Consider the following 20,653-nt stretch of genomic DNA (forward strand, 5'->3'; position numbering starts at 1 on the left):
TTCTCATTCTACAGGTGATTTGCTAACAGTAATGAAATTTTTATATAATTTCGCTTCATTTAAGTACCAGGTTGACATATTTTGAAAAATTTTTTTTTTGAAAATATTAGGGGCCCATTAAATATTTAAGGGTCTTGAGGGACCCCTTAAAATATTTTTATTCAAAAATCTAGTGTTTTTGTATTAGATAGAACACATTAAGGGGGTCTCTCCATATATTTTTCAAAAATGTTGTTTTTTGGGACACCCTAACTAACGTTGATGTTTGATCATAGTTTTCAACACTTAATGTTTTGTGAAGTTTCTTCAAATAACAAGACAATATTTTTCAATTTAATTTTGTTATATTTATTTTTAAATCAATATTTTTATTATTGACAAGCATTTTTTTTACCCCACGAAAGCGGTAAGTAAATTTAACTGGCAAATTTTAATATACAGTAATTTTCTATAATTTTTTTGTTTGTTATTTTATTTTTGTAATTGTAAAATTTTTATTTGTAAATTAAATTTTTGTATTTATTATTTAAAAAGTTAATTTAAAAAGCATGATCAAGGAAAGCTAATTTTAAATGCAAAATTTTTTTATGATATTTTATAGTTTAACTACCTTCAAGTCATAACTTTACAAATACCTTCAAATTTTACTTTTTGGTTTTAATTTAATAATATTTAATAATTTTACCTTTTTTTTAAACAACCAATTAAAAGACATTGGGATCTCAAAAATTTTATGTTAAAATATTAAATATATTAATATAAATTAATTTTTATGTTTATTTAATTTATAAAGAATAATGTTGATTACATAAAAAAGATATTTATTGCAACAAAATTTATTTAATATTAAATACATAAAAAGTTTGTCAGTTATAATGACTATAAATAAGATGACCAAACTCATTGACCATTAAACTCATTAACCATTAAACTCATTGACTTTTTATTATCATGACAAGTAAATACAAAATTAAAAAATAACCTTAAATAAAGCTCTAATTTATTTAAAAAACAAACCTTCTCAAATCCAGACTCCTCAGCTTCTCTCGGTTGTGAAGCAATTTCCCCAATAGGAGTGTTATTACTAATCATATTTAAAAAAAAAAAATCCAAGAACATAGAAAAAAAAATACAATAGACAACGAAAAAATGTATAACAACTGATCATTTCTTCAACCCCCCCCCCCCCTATAAAATAACAACTGATCATTTCTTCAACCCCCCATTTCCTAATAAAATATTTGCCCATTTGCAACATTATAAAACAATAGTTTTTTAAATAAAAAAAGAAAGCAATATTCTTTAATCCTTGATTGTTAAAATTAGCTTAATGTGTTCATTGAATATATATATATATATATATATATATATATATATATATATATATATATATATATATATATATATGTATATATATTTATATATATATATGTATGTATATATATATATATATATATATATATATATATATATATATATATATATATATATATATATATATATATGTATATATATATATATGCAATAATGTTGATAGACAAGTTACGCATATTGCCTTATAGTAATTTTTCATAAATAATAATTATTTAATTAGCACTAATATAATTTAATATAATTATTTATTGCCTTAAAATAATAATTATTATTAATGTTGGAAGCAGTGAAATTAGCACTTTAAGAACAATAACGACCAATGTGCACGAAACACTAACATAAACAAAACATCTACAAAACGCATTCATTAGCTCAGATTAAAATATAACAAAGCATCACGCAAAACAATATAGAAAATGTATTAAACGCTGGCAAAATATGAACACTTCTGCTGTTATATAAAGTAATGTGTTTTTATTAATTAAATTTATTGTATTGAATTTTAAGTAAATAAGTATTATAGTGGCTACAAAGCTACAGAACAATAGCTATCGTTTACACAAATCATTCAAAGCCAGTATGTAATGCAAATATTATTAACCAATCAGGTTTTAGTAATAATTACTAAAACCTGATTGGTTAATAATACTTGCGTTACAAACAACAGCTTAAAAATATTATTAATTTTTACAACAGCCTAAAATTAACTATTATTTTTCTCATAGACTTAATAAACAACAGCTTTTTAATACCATTATTTTTTGCAGCGTGATTGTTTTTTATTAATGAAAATGGATATTACAAGCAGTGATTCTGATAGTAGTGTGTCTGTTGTTACTGGAAAACGGACAAGGAATGAACTGTTGTGCAAACACAATGTAATCAAACGTGCTAAAGCAGAAGGTAAGGAATTTTTTTCTTGGAATAAAAATTTGGTACCTATGAGGACTACAGGGGTTGACTGGCGTTGCCGACATGTGCATTTCTAAATTCAGCAATAAGGAGAAGAAAGCTATTTTAACATCTTTTAATACCATAGGTGAAATAAATGGACAGGATAATTATCTAATTGCGCTTATAAAACCTGCTGAAATAATGCGAAGGCGACCTAGAACAGGCAATACGAGTGTCAAGTTACAAGTAACAAGTATACTGTTAACTTTGTTTAAATTTTGTAATTGCTTTGTAATCTTGTTTAAATTCTGTAGCAAATGTTCACTCCCACATATCTTCGTTTCCATATAAAGTAGTTCATTACAGTAACAAAAGTAAAAGACGTTATTTATCTTGCGAGCTAAACATCTTTTGAACCAGATGCTTATGTGTTAGTTAAAGATGGTAATGATGTTGAAAAGGTAAATGCGCGCATAAAATATCATTTTTACTGGGACTATTTTAAAAAACATTTTAATTACAGTTTTGGTAGACCACAGACGGATGTATGCAGTCAGTGTTCTGAGCTAAAAGTCAGCATTGCTAATGAAAAGAATGTGGCACTTTGTAAAAATGCAAAACTTAGTCTTCTTGTTCACAAGCAGAAAGCCAACCGGTTTTATTCTCGCATGAGAGAAGGTAAAGATTCTTCATCATTAGGCGACAACATTGTTGTTATAACTTTGGCTTTGCACAAAATATTCCAGTTCCGCATTTACCTGTCAATGATATATTTTATTCCCGTTAACTTTGGACTTATACCTTTGCTGTTACTTTGTTAACCAGCACCTTTCAAAAATCCACCATGTATATGTGGCCAGAAAATGGTGCTAAGAGAGGCGTTAATGAAGTTCTTAGCTGCTTGAATGATTATTTTTCGAAGCTTCCTGATTCTATCAATACGGTTTTCTTGTTTAGCGACGCTTGCCCTGGACAAAATCGCAATATAACCATGGTTCAGTTTTAGTATACTTTGGTAAAGTTAGGGCGCTTTCAACGAATCATTTTCCAATTCGTGGGCACAGTTTTCTGCCCTGTGATAGGCATTTTGCTATCATTGAAGGTATGAAACGGAGATTAGAAACAGTTGAACTCCCTTCGCAATGGATGGACATGGTCTCCCAAAAATTTCCTGTTGTCAGAATTTCTGACGCTGATATTAAGGATTATCAAAGTCATTTTCAACCTTTGACATTTTTGACATATGCGATCAAGAACATCCTAAGTACCGCATTGTTTATTAGCCTTCACTGAACAAGCTTCAATGGTTTATCCTCTTAAAATACTTTTCTTTTATCTCTCCATTTATATATATATATATATATATATATATATATATATATATATATATATATATATATATATATATATATATATATATTTATATTTGTTGTAAAACAGTGTATATATAAATAGTTTGTTTTTGCAATGTTTAAAAATTTCAAATTTTAAGATAAGGTAAAATTTTTTTTAAAATATTTAAGGTAAATATAAAATAAATAAAAGCATACAGACAAATGTTTAAAAAAAATGTTACCAAAAGATTTAAAAAATACTAAAAATACAAGGAGGAGAATAAAAAACTTAATAAAACAAAAAATATACCTTGACCCAAGTAAAAAACTCAATGAATTAACAGCTTCCAATTTCAGAAACTCATCTTTAGCATTATTTATGTCTAGAAATTTAAGTGGTTATTTTTTTGGCTATTTAATTTAATTCAAATATGTATATTATATGTATAAATTATTATGTACATATTATAGGCATAATATGCATATAATATACATATTTATTATTTTTTATGATAAACTGTAGATAGGATATATATATATATATATATATATATATATATATATATATATATATATATATATATATATATATATATATATATATTATATATATATATATATATATATATATATATATATATAATATATATATATATATATATATATATATATATATATATATATATATATATATATATATATATATATATAATATATATATATATATATATATATATATATAATATATATATATATATATATATATATATATATATATATATATATATATATATATATATATATATATATATATATATATATATATATATATATATATATATATATATATTAGTGATGTACCGATTAATCGGCATCGGCTTAATTGGCCACTTTGCACAATTGGTATTGGTATCGGCATCGGCCTTATTTTCCGATTTTCCAACCGATGGCATTTTAATCCCAAGATTAAAGGATTAAAAAATTAAGTGCTTTGAAGTATTGATTGGAAAACAAAAATGTTTTCATAGCAGGTAAAAAAATAAGTTTTATCATTAAACATTAAAAAATGATTATTATTAAGATAAACAGGTAGCATAACCAAAAATAATATATATACTGAGTATGCACTTAAATATTTTTGAAAATATTTTCTTAAAAAACTTAAAGCATCCTTTGTTAACTCTTGTTCATTTTTCTGACTTTTATTATGCTTCGGACTTTTTGTTATGGTTTGGAATTTTTGTTATGATTTGGGCTTTTTGTTATGGTATGGACAGTTATCTGGTGTTTAAATGTAACCTCATACGCTTTGTTACCATTTTATTTGTTCTCCAAATTAGCAAAGACAGTATTCTAATCATCTAAAATTTTATCAACTTAAAAAGAAAAGAAAAAAACCTTTTTATTCACTTAAATTTTTTTTTTTTTTTTTTTGCATTACCTTTGGGATATGCAAAAAAAATTATGTTGAATAGCCATGCACCCTTTTTCGTGTATTAGGCTATCTTTTTATGTATATATCATAGATTTAAACTTGTGTTACATTGTTTTCTGCCTAGGATGATGAATGCTAGATTTTTTCAAATCTACTTATTGATTTTGTTTGTGCCTCCTTTATAGTGGCTATGAAACTCTTCCTGTTATCTCCTAATGAGCTAGGTTAATGTTTTCCACATAACAGCAGCCAGATATCTGCCAATAACGAGTACTTTTATTGAGACAATCTCTAGCCATTGCTCAGTCAAGAGCCCCAAACTAGGAGTAATTCATTATAGAGTTAACTTCTCCTTGCATTAGTCTATTTTTTTTAATAATTTGTCATTTGTCTAACTCTGTCTAGAGTGATTTCTAGAAGGAAGCAGGACATGAGGCAGTATTTGATGTACTGGGTTACACGCTATCAGTAGCAAGGAGATCATTATGATCTGAATCTTAACCAGATCTGACTATTATCTGTTTTTGTATGGAAGCCTTCTTTAGAAATATTTTAATACATTTGGTTCATAAATAATTCATTTATAGTTTTGACTATTTATAGTCTACCTGTGTTTTAGTATTAGATGTTAAAGTACATTACACTATAATATGTTACATTCCACTATATTAGATACTTAATATCATTTTTACTATATTATTGCGACTTTAGTATCTTCCATAGCTGAATCTATTTTAATATATTACCTTTTACATATTATTATTAACACATTATTATAATTTTATATTTTCATAATAATACTCCATTAAACTAATATCTCTAATCTTCTCTAAATTGTATTCTTTGATCTTTTTTTCTATTTGTATTTTCTTTATCTGAAGTTGCTAAGTAAGGCTTTTATTGTTTGCACTTTAAAATCTTCGCATCATTATGAATAGTTTAAAACTTTTTAAAATCAATTTAAAATCTTCGCTCAAATCTTGACATTCTTATCAATGTTTTATATATCAATAAAATGTTTGAATAAGAAAAAAAATTTTCTGGGCTCAAATATCAACATTCTGTGTTTTTTACAGGGTGGTCAAAGTTACCTCAAAGGCTTATAACCTTTTAGGGTAACTTTGACCACTCTGTAAATAATACTAATTAAAAAGTAGTCTTATCATTGCTTATTTTAACTATAATTTGACTTTATATTTATTCTAAATAAATCTTTTTTTTTTGTAAATGTTATCTAAATAACTTATTTTATAATAATAAAAATTATTTATTTTCAAGTTGAATTGTTTATTTTTGTTGTTGGTTTTGCAATTTTTTGAAACTTTTATTAACTCTAAAGAAAAGTTAATTAATGTACAATAATTGACTAATGTAATAATGATGTGACTGCCAGTTGGCTGTCACATCATTAATACATTATTTTAGTGTATATATATTTTTTATGTATACATATATGTATGTATTATATATACATAATATATTATATATACATTATATATGTATATATGTATATGTATATATATATATATATATATATATATATATATATATATATATATATATATATATATATATATATATATTAGGGATATGACTTTTTAATTTTTTTTCAAATAAAATGTTTCCTGTATCATAAATCGATGAACTTTTACCTAAAATCATGAAAAAAGGCCCAAATAGCTTTCTGCAACAAAAAAAGGTCACCCCCAAAATAAAAATTTGATTTATCATTTTTATACATTCATTTTTGACCGATGTTTTAATCTTAAGCTTAATTCTCAGCTTAATTCTATTTATTTCATTATTTTGTTATGAATTTATAAATATAACGCCACACGTTGCCATGGCAACGAAACAGCCGTGTGCCGGCAAATACTTGGAATTGTTATGTGATGACGTCATTGTGTTACCACGGTGATATAGACGACTGTAACAGACTGTAGAAGATTATAGAACTTAGTAGAACATTCTGGAAGCTCTAAATAATTATATAAGCGAGCTGCTGTCAGAGCTCAGTGTTGATAATGTGAATAGTTCTATGAAGTACTCTGCGTGTAACTGAGCTAATAAGGAACTACTGTAGCGAACTAAAGACGCTGTAAGTGTACGAAGTATAAGTAGTTGTAGCATTATCGTTAGGATACGGACTGGATTATCGAACTGTTATCAACATTGACTGGATTATCGAACTATAATTGGATTACTATACAGTTAAAGTATTTTATTAATTAAACGACTTTATTAAACGGATATTTACGCTCAGCTATCCGTAAAGTCGTAACAATATTATATGATGTCTTACAAGAAAAGTCATACCACAGTAACAAAGAACAAGAAGACTTGGACTAAAAATTTGGTGAGATTTCAAGAGTCACACAGAAGAAGAGGAAGCGTGGCTGTAGAAGAACATTCACTCGATGAAAAATCCAGAATACCACTTCAATTGCAGATCGTAGGAAGATACCAGTTTCTCGGAGCATATGTTAAAGGAAGAAAAGAACGAATAGACCAAATTTCTAAGGAAATTACAAAATTGTGGGACAATAAACTGAATTTTCCACGTGTGTCTGATCAAGTGATAAGAGCAAAGCTTATGAAGGTGCTGAAGGTCTATGATGAATGTGTCAAGCGTGGAAAATATGATGTTCTCAATGCATTATTTGACATCACGAAAGTGAATGGCCAGTGGTTATCCTCGGAAGATAAACGTCTATACCACCTACAAAAAGAAAGTAAAGGACAGGTGGGGTACTCAACAGGACAAGTGGCAAGTAAAGAAACCATTCACCCTTCCAAGAGAAGGAAAGTCCAGTCTGGAACAGCAATACCTTCCACATCACAAGTCCTGTCTACCACAGACAGTGGTACTGAATCTGAAAACTGCAAAAGTAAGAGTGAAGATGATGAAGACGACGACGGTGATAAAGACGATAATGAGGACACTCAGAAAAAAACTAGAAAGCACTACAAAAGTAAATTTGCTGTAAGTATGGTTACATCAAGTGGAGTTTCCACAAAGAAAGCTGCTAAAATATGCAATGTATTATCACAACAAGGTATTGATATTCCAACTCCAAGTCAATCAGCAATTTACAAGTCCATATTCAAAGAGGCAGGTAAATTAAAAAAAGAAATGATACAACAACTTAAAATGGAACAGTGGTCCTTACACTTTGACGGCAAACGAATAGATGATAAGGAATATCAGGTAGTTGTACTTCAGAATGAAAGAACTGACGTGAAACTTGATGCACTGCGTTTAAAAGATGGCAAAGCTGAAACTGTTGCTGAAAAAATTGCCAAACTTATTGATGAATACAATTTGTGGAATTCAATTAAGATGATCATTACTGATACAACAAACGTCAATACTGGGAAGAGAAATGGAGTTGTTGTGAAGTTGCAACGTATGTTTAAATTAAAGGGTGTCACAATACCACAATTTATCGGTTGTCAGCATCACGTACTAGACAGGATTCTCCGTCTGGTGATGGACGAAGAACTTGGGGGTGATACCAAATCTCCAAACATTGAATACCCATTTGTGTCTGAACTGTTGAATAAGTATGATGAACTGAAGGATAAGTTTGTGAATGGAACTGTAGAAATTCTTGATAAATCAGGGTGGAGAGACGATATGAAGTTTTTGTACCATTTAACAAGAGTGTTTAGGTTCTATGAAGAACAAAGAAACTTCCCTCTGATTCACTTTCAGAACATTCCTAATATGAGCAATGCCAGATGGAACTCAAGAGCCATTCTCGCCATTCTGGCGTTCATTCTTATGCCTGAAGCGAGAAAGAATTTGGAGAAGGTTTGCAGGTTCATTTCATATGAGTGGGCAGAACATTGGTTTAGTAGTCAAAAGTACAATGACAATGACTTCAAGAATTTATCTGATGTATTGAAGCCTTACGAAAAGGCATTGCAGTCATTCAAAAATCACTGGAAGAAAGAGCCATCCGTCATCGACATACCACGAAGTAATCAGATAGCTGAACATGCAATCAAGGTGATGCAAGACCTGTATGCTTCCTGCAGAAAGAAAGACAAACTGCAACTTCGATTCATTCTAAGTAATAAGCGCTAGACTCTTTATGAGACGTGAGCATCATGTGACCCATGTACTAAACACAGTAGGCCTATAGACACAGACAGTTATGTATATTGTTGTACTAGACGCTTTGATACTGTTAATTTTGTAATACTTGTATAATTATATATCACATAATGTTTTTTGTTATATCACAGTACATGTTGCATAAATAAATAAAATAACAACAGGAGTATGACTCTTACAACATCTTCAGCCTTTAATATTCATTTACTGTACAAAAGTGTACCTATTGAAAATTCGATTTTTTGGTTTTGGGGTGACCTTTTTTCAAAATATGTCAAAATGAAACATCTATTCGTTCTTTTTACATAAAAGTTCATTGAATTACGATACAGGCCTAGTAGGTTGCAAAAAAGTCATATCCCTAATATATATATATATATATATATATATATATATATATATATATATATATATATATATATATATATATATATATATATATATATATATATATATATATATATATATATATATATATATATATATATATATATATATATATATATATATTTATATATATTGTGTTGTATATTATTACATAAATATTATACACTATTATATAAGTATTATATATATGAGTAGTTTTAACTCTGCATTAATCTTTTAATGATGTCAACATTTTATCATTTACTTGTATTTTTGTTGTTTATGTTTTGAATTAATGTTTTACACTAAAACAACAGAGAGCACTACACAATGAAATTCTCCAGGCTCCTGACAAACTATGATCTTAATATGAAAATTGTATTGCAGCTATCTTCTATTGCTAGCTCCTTGGTCATCACCTATATTCTTAATTATGTAAAGTTTCCAGAATAAGGAGGAATCAGGATAAAGCCGAAAACTCTAATTAACCTGAGGCAAAGTAGCTTTTGATGTACTAATTTATGATGTATGTTATCACCAGGGGCGAATCCAAACCATCCTATAAAGAAGAAGTGGGGGTGATTTTATGTTATATTCATTTAGTGATCCAGACACAATCACCTCTGCCTGGGCATCGAGTAAGGGGGAGATTTTTAGATAATGGTATTTTAAAATGATATAAAATTTTAATATTATTTCATATCATTTTTAAATAGTCGGCCTATTAGAACTAATTTATTTCCTCTTTTTTCAAATAACATGGTGAGTTACATAAATGGAAATAAAAAAAAATTTTTATCAAAACTCTGAGGGCCATCGCCCCATCCCCCACCCCTATGGATCCAACCTTGGTCATCACCTATATTCTTAATTATAAAAAGAAAATTTATGTTAATGAAGTTCAATTTTTTGTATGTTATATATTTATATTCACAACATCAAAGAAACTTAAGTACATAAAATAAATAAAAATCAAGAAAATATGGTCTTGACAATCCATGACCACAAATATCTGTGCAATGATAACCACTCCTGGAGACAAAATATTCCTAAATACAAAATCTCCCACATTTGAATACACTCAGAGAGATTGGGGAATTCAAATTTGAGAGATTTTGGACCTGGGAAAGGCTGCTGTTGCTAAAGTCATGTCTTAACTAAACTCTTCTACCCTTGTGGTCCAGACAATATTCCTATCATAGTTTTACAAAAGTGTTCTCCAGAACTCTCTTTAATTCTCTCCAAACTATTTGAAAAAAAATTCGTCAAAAGTGGCTGAATCTTGTTCTTCAGCTTGATGGAAAATGTTATCTGTGGTTCAAATTTAAAAAACTCTAGAGAACATTCTGACCTCTCCAACAAGTCAATACTATTATCTTATCTTTATTATTAGCAAAGTCTTTTGCTAATAATAAAAAAAGACCTATAATAAATAATCAAATCTTGTCATATAGTGTGTCTGGGAAAGTTTTTGAGATTATCAAATCATTTTTTTCTAACCACTTTATTCAACAAATCTCTAATTCGTCGTTGTACAGAATACTTTTTTCATATTTAAGTTGGTTCTTCTAATGATGCTCTTTTGCTTCTAGAAAAGGTCCAAAAACACATTATAAAAGTAGTAGAACCTGCTTTATCTGCCAAGCTTGAGCTTCTCTCCCTTCTTCATAAGGTTACATTTTTTTCTCTTTTCTACAAATGCTATCACGGTGGCTGCTCAAACGAGATTATCTCTAGTTCCCTCAACCAAAACTCATTCTTTTTTGACTAGTTTGACTACATTTTTTTCTTTAATGTATAAATAAAAGTCACTTTTAAAACATAAAAATATCAAATAAATACCTGGCTCTACAAGCAATTCAAAAATTTCAGAAATGTGAACCATAACAAAGGACATTTGCGCATTTTCATCAATAGTCTAAAATTAAGAACCTGAGTTAATCAGAGACAAGTTTCAATAATAATGCACAACCATGTTTTTTTTGTTATTAGCATATATTAAACAAAGATTGGTAATAGGCAAAGATGCTTTAAAATATAAAATCATTTCATGTTTTAATAATATGCAACAATTTGATTCCTGAAAATAGTAAAGTAGATAAATTAACTGATTTGATATAAACAAATATGCATTTGAACTATATTCTCTGAAGTATTTTGATCGCAAAAACTAATAAGAAGCTTACGCTATTTTATTTAAGCTATTTACCAAATTTCTTAACTTTTAAAATAAACACTTGATTATCAGAGATAAAACTCATTAAACAATCTTTTAAGAGACAGTTAGATTTATCTTTTATTATGTTTCAAAATAACAGATTATATCTTTTGATTCTGTTTTTAAATGTTTTAACATTTGAACTGTTTTAACATTTGACCTAGTAATTCATCTAGTAAAGCATGCTTAACTAGTTTAGTTGTAAATTTATAATGAAAATAATATTTATTTTATTATTACCGCTGCAGCCTACTATTGTGAACTTGAGTAAAGCAACATATTAACTACATGTCTACAGCATATTAACCTGTCAACACATTAACTACTTGTCTACAGCAAATTAAAATGCCAATACACTAACTAACTGTCTACAGCATATTACCCTGTCAACACACTAGCTACTTCTGTATAGCATATTTCCAATAATATAACAAAGATAAAGAAAAAGAAAAAAGTTTAAAGATATTTTTCATTTTTTATTTATTTGTATGTTGTCATTGCAACCTTGACCCTTTAACTCTGAAACACAAACCTTGGAGATAAAACACAAACAAAACACAAACCTTGGAGACACTGTGAAACACAAACCTTGACAAAAAAATTTAATATTTTAGACAAAAACATGTAGTGGCTGAGTGCTTGAGAAGCAACACCACTATTGCATGCTATCTACACAATCACAATTATCTATGCAACTACTATTATCTACACAACTTCTGCTATCTAAGAAACTTCTGTTATCTACAAAACTACTACTATCTACACAACATCTGTTATTAACACAACATCAATTATCTACACAACAACTGTAATCGACACAGCTATTGTTATCTAAACAACTACTGTTATTTACACAACTAGTCAGGGACTATTCTAGTTGTTTTCGACAGTGCTGAATTTGGGCGTAGCCCAAATTCAGAAATTAAGGAATTTTTTTTATTTTTTTGGGAGATATTGTTGGGTTTTTTTGCTAAAAAATGCCTACATACAGCATGTTTCCGCCAAATTTCCTTAATGCAGGCGCCGTCACAGTACCGCCTAATTATTTTCCAGAGTACCGTCGCCTAATTATTTTCCTAGAATAGCCTTTGCTAGTGTTATCTATACAACTACTGTTATCTATACAACTACTGCTATCTACATAAGTACTGTTATCTACATAATTACTGTTATCTACATAACTACTGTAATCTACACAGCTAATATTATCTACAGTTACAACTATCTACACAAAATATTAAAAACTACATAAAATATCAGGAACAGTAAAAAACAACAAGAACTATATAAAACACAAAAAACAATACAAAATACCAGGAACTCCACAAAACGACAGGAACTAAATACCAGGAGCTATATGTAAATTATATTGAACATGTCATGATTAAATGTTTCTTCTCAGTACTGGTAAATGTCTACATTATATATGCTATGAATTTAAAATACTTCTTTATGTAATAATAAATGCATTAAAACCTTAACCTAGCAGATATATTCCTATGTCATCTATTCCAATACAGATTCCAATAGTGACATTTTAATACATTTTTCTTATAAATAATATTTTCATATACAGTTTTGACTATTTTTTGTTTTAATAAATGTTTTTGTATGAGAACTACAAGACATAATGCTACATTTTGTTTTTTGATTTTCAAAGTTTAAATACAGAGCAGAAAAATAAGCTTCAAACATAAATATAATTTCAAAACTTAAATATAAAACAAAATATACTAAGAGCAACTTTCTGTAAGAATCAGCCAAAAACACTAAATTTTTAGAGTGACATCTTTTAAAATCACTAATTTTTTAATATGTCGTTACTATTCATACTAGAAGCTTAATTCCGAAATTTTTTTAAAAAATATTAATTGGTTCTCTAGATATTAGATGTCAAAGTTTGACTAAACTTTTAGAAATATTGACCAAATGGTGTCAAAGGCATTTTTGAACTTGAAAAAAAGCAAAGTAAATACTTTACAACGAGTATTCCACTTGATTATTGTTTATTGGCTAGTTCAGACCATACTTCAAAATACGCAAAAAATGATTTTTTGTCATTTTTGATCTTTGTTTTCATTCAAAGCCACAATTACCCCATAATTTTTTTTTGTTATTATAAATCTTTATCTAGTTAAGTACTTAAAAGTATAAAAACACCTATGGTGAAGCAAAGGCTTTTTGAGAAAGGCTTTTGGTAAAAAAATTACTTTTTTTACCAAAAAAAATGATATTCTTAAAAAGCATGTTTACCATCACAGTTTTATATCACTGCAATCAAGGTGTTTTCTCTGTTATCTCTATTGCTGAATCAGTTCTAAATCAGTTTCACCTAGATAAACTATACTCAAAAAATATGATAGAGTAACAAGGAAACATACTGAATTCAAGCGCTTATAAATAAATATTGAAGCACCAAGAAAATATCTATACTATTTATATGTTATTTTTTTTGAACTATTGCAATACCCTATAAGTATTTTTTATAAATAAGGTAGACTAAAGGTCAATACAAATTTTATTAAATTGAATTTTACAGTGAACCCAGGGTATTAACCATTATAATATCACAATCAATGCGTAAAAAGATTAAAATTTTGTTTTTGAGTTCGATTTTGCAGCAAAGCCTTTGCTTCCCCATAGGTGTTTTTATACTTTTAGATACTTAAATAAAGATTTTTAATAACATAAAAACTGTCGGTTAATCACTGCTTTATATAAAAACGAAGATCAAAAATGACAAAAAAAATCATTTTTCGCCTATTTTGAAGTATGATATTGAGACAAAGAAAAAATTTCCTTTACCAATTTTATTAACTTTTGGTCTAAACTAGCCAATAAACAATAATCAAGTGGAATACTTGTTGTAAAGTATTTACTTTGCTTTTTTTTTTTGAGTTTAAAAATGCCTTCGACCCCATTTGGTCAATATTTCTAAAAGTTTAGTCAAACTTTGACATTTAATATTTAGAAAACCAAGTATCATTTTTTTTGCGTGGTTATTTTAGGTGCTCCAAGAAGACCAAATGGTTGCATCACATGCTTGCAAAAACATCTAGAGCAGGCATTGAACCACAGATCTCTTGATTCTGAATCAAATGCTGTAACAACTACTTAATTTCTGCTTTAAACTTATGTATACAATATATATATATATATATATATATATATATATATATATATATATATATATATATATATATATATATATATATATATATATATATATATATATATATATACATATATATATATATATATATATATATATATATATATATATATATATATATATATATATATATATATATATATATACATATATATTTCCAGCTTAAGATAAATATCTCAAGAAAATATTCAGCAAAATAATTTTAAAATATATGGTCTATGAATTAAAACTTTTGAGAAATAAATTTCTTAAACTATGGTCAATGAATTTACAAAATTAACAGTGAGTTTTGATGAGTTGTTAGCAACTTTGAAGGATTTTACAATTTTACATTGTATTTAAAAGGTCTGAAGGAGTCTCATCTGTAGGAGATTTTTCAAACTATGAACTAGAATATCAAAAATTAAACAGGAGTAAATTATACAACTCAAGACCTTGTGGCTGGTCTTTATCAACAAAAACTGCTTTCAGAAAAATCTCAGCTTTTATTCTATCCCTTTTAGCATCATTTTAGACCTTCCTTTTGGTTGAATAATGAACTTTTACTATTTCTCTGTCAGAAGATGCTAACACTAGCACCACGGTTAATGGATTCGAACACCTTGTATGGTTTTACCATGTTTTTAATACCATCTCTGCAGCAGGCTCATATTCAGTATAATGGCACATCTGCCAATAGTCTCGTTGATCTTAAAAGTGTAAATTAAAAATAATGCAATGTAGATAAAATAATTTTTTTTAATTTTTAAAACATCTTTGCTTCTAACAAGGCTGCAAGCAACCACTAATTAGAGTTGGAAGTTACTGAACGAGAAAAGATTGTAGAGCAAGATAACGATTGACAGATGACTTAAAGGATTGCAAATTATATGAATCAGGAAAGCAAGATGAAGGAAGGAAACTTAAAAAAAATATAAACCAACTAGATTTTAAGACCTAAAAAATGAGATTTGTAATACTTTTTTAAATGCCGACCTAACTGTCAACTTAGAAGTGTTTGAGATCGGCAAAAAATCGTCAACCTTGTTTTTCGTCAGACTCTGTTAATTCAGATGAAATTGTGGTTGTGTTGTAGTCAGCACTCACCTCATAAGCAAGAAGTTCAGAGCTCAATCCCCACCACGTCCCTGGTCAGTGAAGAACCCAGAGTTTATTTGGGGATACGGCTTTTTTTTTGGCAATGCTGGGGGAGGGGGAGGCATGATGTTTTTGGGTTGACCCCCCCCCCCCCTCACACACATTTAACTTTTAATAAAGGTTGTAACCTAGTAACCTCATTAGTAACCTCATTAGTAAGCTCATTTTAACCCCATTAGTAACCTCAATCTTAAGCTTGTTAATTATTGATGTTTTTGGAATATTTTGCTTAACAAAACCTTTAAAGAAATAATCTAAAAGGGTTAAATCACAAGGTCTTGGTGGTCAGTTAACATCACCATTACATGAAACAATTATTCACAATAAAGCCATTGTTTCTCGAGCTGTGTAGCATAGTGCCACCACCACCCTGCTAAAAAATTGATTTAGGTTCATATCAAGGAAAATAGGCCATAAAAAGATTTCCCGCATATGCCCATAGTGATAAACAGTGAACTTTTTGTCTTAAAATCAGGTATTAATAAAGCAAACTTTCAAATTCTTTCCAAATCTTTTCAGTTTGTGTTTGACAAAAAGAAACATTGTTATAAGAAGAGATAGCAACAAAAGTTATACTGAAATGTGACATTTTATCATGGGAGCGCAGAGCATGGTGTGAAATCATGTGCTGGTTGTCTTGAAATACAGAAAAATTTTCAGAACAATTTCTAACTTTATTAATTATTTAACTTATTTATTAAATTGAAATTCAAATGAAATATTAAAATTCAAATATTAAATGTAAAATGACCTTTTTTTAACCATTATTAGTATTTCAATATAAAAATTCAATTTAAATTTGTTATAATTCAAATTCTCAAAATTTTAAAGAAATGTGAAAAGTGAATGTTACTTTTAAAGAAATGTTACTTTATGATGTGAAATTTTAAAAAAATGTTACTTTATGAACTGAAACACAAAAATGATAGGACAAAATCTAAAACAAATGACTAAAATATAACAAATTAGCTAAAATATAGAAAAGAGATACCTTTACACCAATGGCAGCTCTACCCTCTAACTCTTGGACTCGATTTCTATATGGGTACTCATCCCCGGTGACAATTGCAGACTTCATTGAAATGACATTAGAATGTTGAATATATAAGTACAATATAAATTTCAACAAATCAACACTACGCTTCTCTTTACAAAGATCTAAAAAATTAAAGAAAAAACATACAAATATATAAAAACATATAAACTACATCTAAATTACAAATAAAAACTAATACATAAAAACATATCAAATTCAAACACATAAAAACATATTAAAATTGAAAAATGAATTCTTTAAAAAATATTTTCATTCAACAATGTTTATTTCACATTTTGTAAAAAAAAATTCATTTTATCTTTTTAGATTTCATATCTATTCATTGGCTTTGCAATATATATATATATATATATATATATATATATATATATATATATATATATATATATATATATATATATACATATATATATATATATATATATATATATATATATATGTTATATATGTTATATATATTATATATACACACACACATAGTGTGTATATATATGTGTATATATATATATGTATATATATATATATATATATGTATATACATGTGCGTGTGTGTATATATATATACCTTAAAACTTAGCAACTTTAAAAACTAATAAATTACTTTGTCATCAAGAAAAACAAATGAATTTAAACAATTTTAAAAAAAACTTTTTTGTCAAAACATAGCTCTAGTAGTGACTGATTCACCATATGAAAGTAGTTGTCACAACTCTTAAGATGCATCCACAATTACCAAGTTTTATGATGTTCCATGTATCAGGTGACCCACTCCTACTTTTCTTTTTCATAGGAATTAAAGACAAATAATTACCGATGCTATTAGGCGCTGGTGATGGTTCATACGTGTCAAGCAGCCTTTCACTGAGAAGGATTAACCATTCATTGACTTAATCTTTCTTACAGTAATTATAGTTTTTCAGTTTTGCTAGCTTTGTTTGAACTGATCCTTTTAAATTTTGCATTAATTAAAAAATTTTAACATGCATTACTTAAAAAAAAAAAAAATGGGAGGGGGGGATCGAATAAGTGCAAATTTCATAAGTGCGAACTAGCATGAGTGCAAAGCAGTTGAAAAAACTGATATAAGTGCGAACTGGCATAAGTGCAAATCAGTTGCAAAAACTGGCATAAGTGTGCTAAAAAAATTTGCAAGCATTGACCTAAATGCAAATTGCCATAAGTGTGATCTATCATAAGTGCAAAGCAGTAGCAAAATCTGGCAAAAAGTGGAACCAGCATAAGCGCAAACTGGCATAAATACACTGAAAGAATTTGGTATTTCATCTCAAAAATTGGGCTCCCAAAACTTATGGAGAATCTTTAACAAGTCTATAATAAGGGATAATCTGTTATTCCACCTCTCTTGTGTGGTTTAGATTATTTTACCTCACCTGAAGACAAAGCTGAACTGTTTGCTAAAAACTTTTTATAAAACTCATCTCTTGATTTCACTAATCACTTGTTTTTACAACTTTTTCACTAATCACTTGCTTTTACAACTAAATTACTAAAAATAATAATAGCTTCTAAAAACTTTTAATAAATAAAGTAAATAAATTAACATAATTTCTTTATTTGTTACTCGCACATTTTTTTAAATAAAAAATCGTTTTTAGTTGCAAAGCTGCAATTAAAAATTTAATAAATAATCTTTTTAAAAAATTTTACATATTTTAATTCATTTATAGCAATATCGAGAAAAGAAATAAATTGATATATATCAAACAAATATATAAACATATCAAACTTACAAATACTATAAAGGGCACTGCTCTAAAGAGCTAGCCTCTCTTGTGCTATCTACTAAAATTCATTCTCGTGTTAGTCATCATTCAATTAAGTCTCATCCTTTTACTGTGGCTGTGTTTTAGTGCTCCAAAAACTTTTATTCATCTAGTTTTTTTCATTGAACATTAGTTCTTTGGAATTAGCTTGCTTCATCTAGCTTTCCTGATTCATATAATTTGCAATCTTTTAAGTTGTCTGTCAATCGTTATCTTGCTCTATAAACTTCACCTTTTTTCTTCCAGAAACTTCCAACTCTATTAGTGGTTGCTTGCAGCCTTGCTGGAAGCGAAGATGGTGAAAAAAAAAATCACAACCTACCTGATGTTCCAGAAAAACAGATTATTGCTTGACATTCATATCACTCCAGCTTCTGCAGCTTTTAATTTACACTTTTTGTGGACATTTGACTATACTTAGGAAAAATCTCTTTATGCGGCATGGGAAAATAAAACATGGTCATGATATATGTTTTTAGCTTAGTTTTTGAAGCTCAATCATTAAAAAATACTCATGAGGGCATACCATAATTCTAGGACACCAAAATAACACACTGTAAAATACCCTAAAAAAGTCAGTGATAACTTTTTTTCAAATATATGGTCAAAGTTCATGTTTTTAGGGTAACATTTCAAGCTTTATTCATTAAAAATACTCCCATGTTCATCACCATGATTGCACTATAACTCCAGGACACCCAAAGGGCACTTTAAAGCATGCAACTAAAAATATTTCGGAGTTCTTATATAAAGTCATACTACATGTTTTTACGTTAACTAGATAAAACTTACCTGTTAAAAATTTTCATAAGATCATAAAATATATCAAGGACACAAAAATAAACAACAACTGAAAAACACAAAAAAAAAGACACAAAAAAGGAAAGTTGTTATCTTTTCTCTATAATTACATCGGACACAATAAATTATAGTGAAATGTAAACACTATAAATTATAGTATAGGTTCTAGCATTTATTAGTTATTGTATGATTTCATTAAAGATACAATGTGAAAGTTTGACTTAAAAGTTTTTACATAAGATGAAATTTTATGTCAAACTATTAATATTTATATTTATATTTCAGAAACCGCATCATACAGCCTTGATTTTTGCTTTAGCTGTGAACTATAATAACCACAAAATGTGTTTAATTTGGTCATGATTTTGGCTGACTTTAGAAAAAAATAAAAACAAAACAAGAAAAAAAACAAATTAAGTAATAAGACGGATATACTGTTTCCACTTTCTTCTCTTTATTACCTGCTTTAACACTGAATATCTGTTCAAATTAATATAACTGTTACACTAACACTTCTTCTAATATAACTTCTTTTCTCTTAGGTATAAAGGGCTAGATATGTTCTACTAATGACTACACTTGTTTAAATTGTGAACCTTATATAGATAATTCAAATGAGGTAAGAGTCAAATGAAAATATCCAATCTTTTTCTTTATTTAACAAAGACATACACTGTATGAAGGAAAATGGAATTATTGTTGAGCATAATGAAAATCAATACCATGTTAAAATAAACATTGTCACTCATAGTTTGGACAGAAAGGCTTCAAATATTTATTAAGGTCTTGGAGTTTCATATTGTGATCTTTGTGACTTTTCAAAAGAACATTGTGAAAATATACAAACAGTTCAAGATGGTTTTATCATAAAGTCAAACCAAAAAATATTTCTTGACATAGTTAAAGAGAACTGAACCATTATGAAAAAAAAAAAAAAATCACAACATTCGACACAGTCAAA

At 27.7% G+C, this 20,653-nt stretch overlaps 1 protein-coding gene across 2 annotated transcripts in view; it reads right to left on the reverse strand.

Moving 5' to 3' along the window:
• LOC101237302 (TBCC domain-containing protein 1) overlaps positions 1 to 20,653 on the reverse strand; it is a 142,706-nt gene that overhangs the window by 85,078 nt on the left and 36,975 nt on the right. For both annotated transcript variants that reach the window (XR_010641224.1, XM_065807546.1), the window contains exons 5-8: positions 17,042 to 17,208; positions 11,366 to 11,441; positions 3,913 to 3,985; positions 1,018 to 1,084 (exon numbers count right to left, since the gene is read on the reverse strand). Coding sequence is in view for 1 of the 2 variants with exons in the window: in XM_065807546.1 (XP_065663618.1) it covers positions 1,018 to 1,084; positions 3,913 to 3,985; positions 11,366 to 11,441; positions 17,042 to 17,208 (383 nt within the window). In the remaining variant the exon portion in view is untranslated. The remainder of the gene's footprint in view (positions 1 to 1,017; positions 1,085 to 3,912; positions 3,986 to 11,365; positions 11,442 to 17,041; positions 17,209 to 20,653) is intronic.

Source organism: Hydra vulgaris, chromosome 10 (assembly GCF_038396675.1).
Source record: "Hydra vulgaris chromosome 10, alternate assembly HydraT2T_AEP".
In the NCBI taxonomy this organism is placed as follows: Eukaryota; Metazoa; Cnidaria; class Hydrozoa; order Anthoathecata; family Hydridae; genus Hydra; species Hydra vulgaris.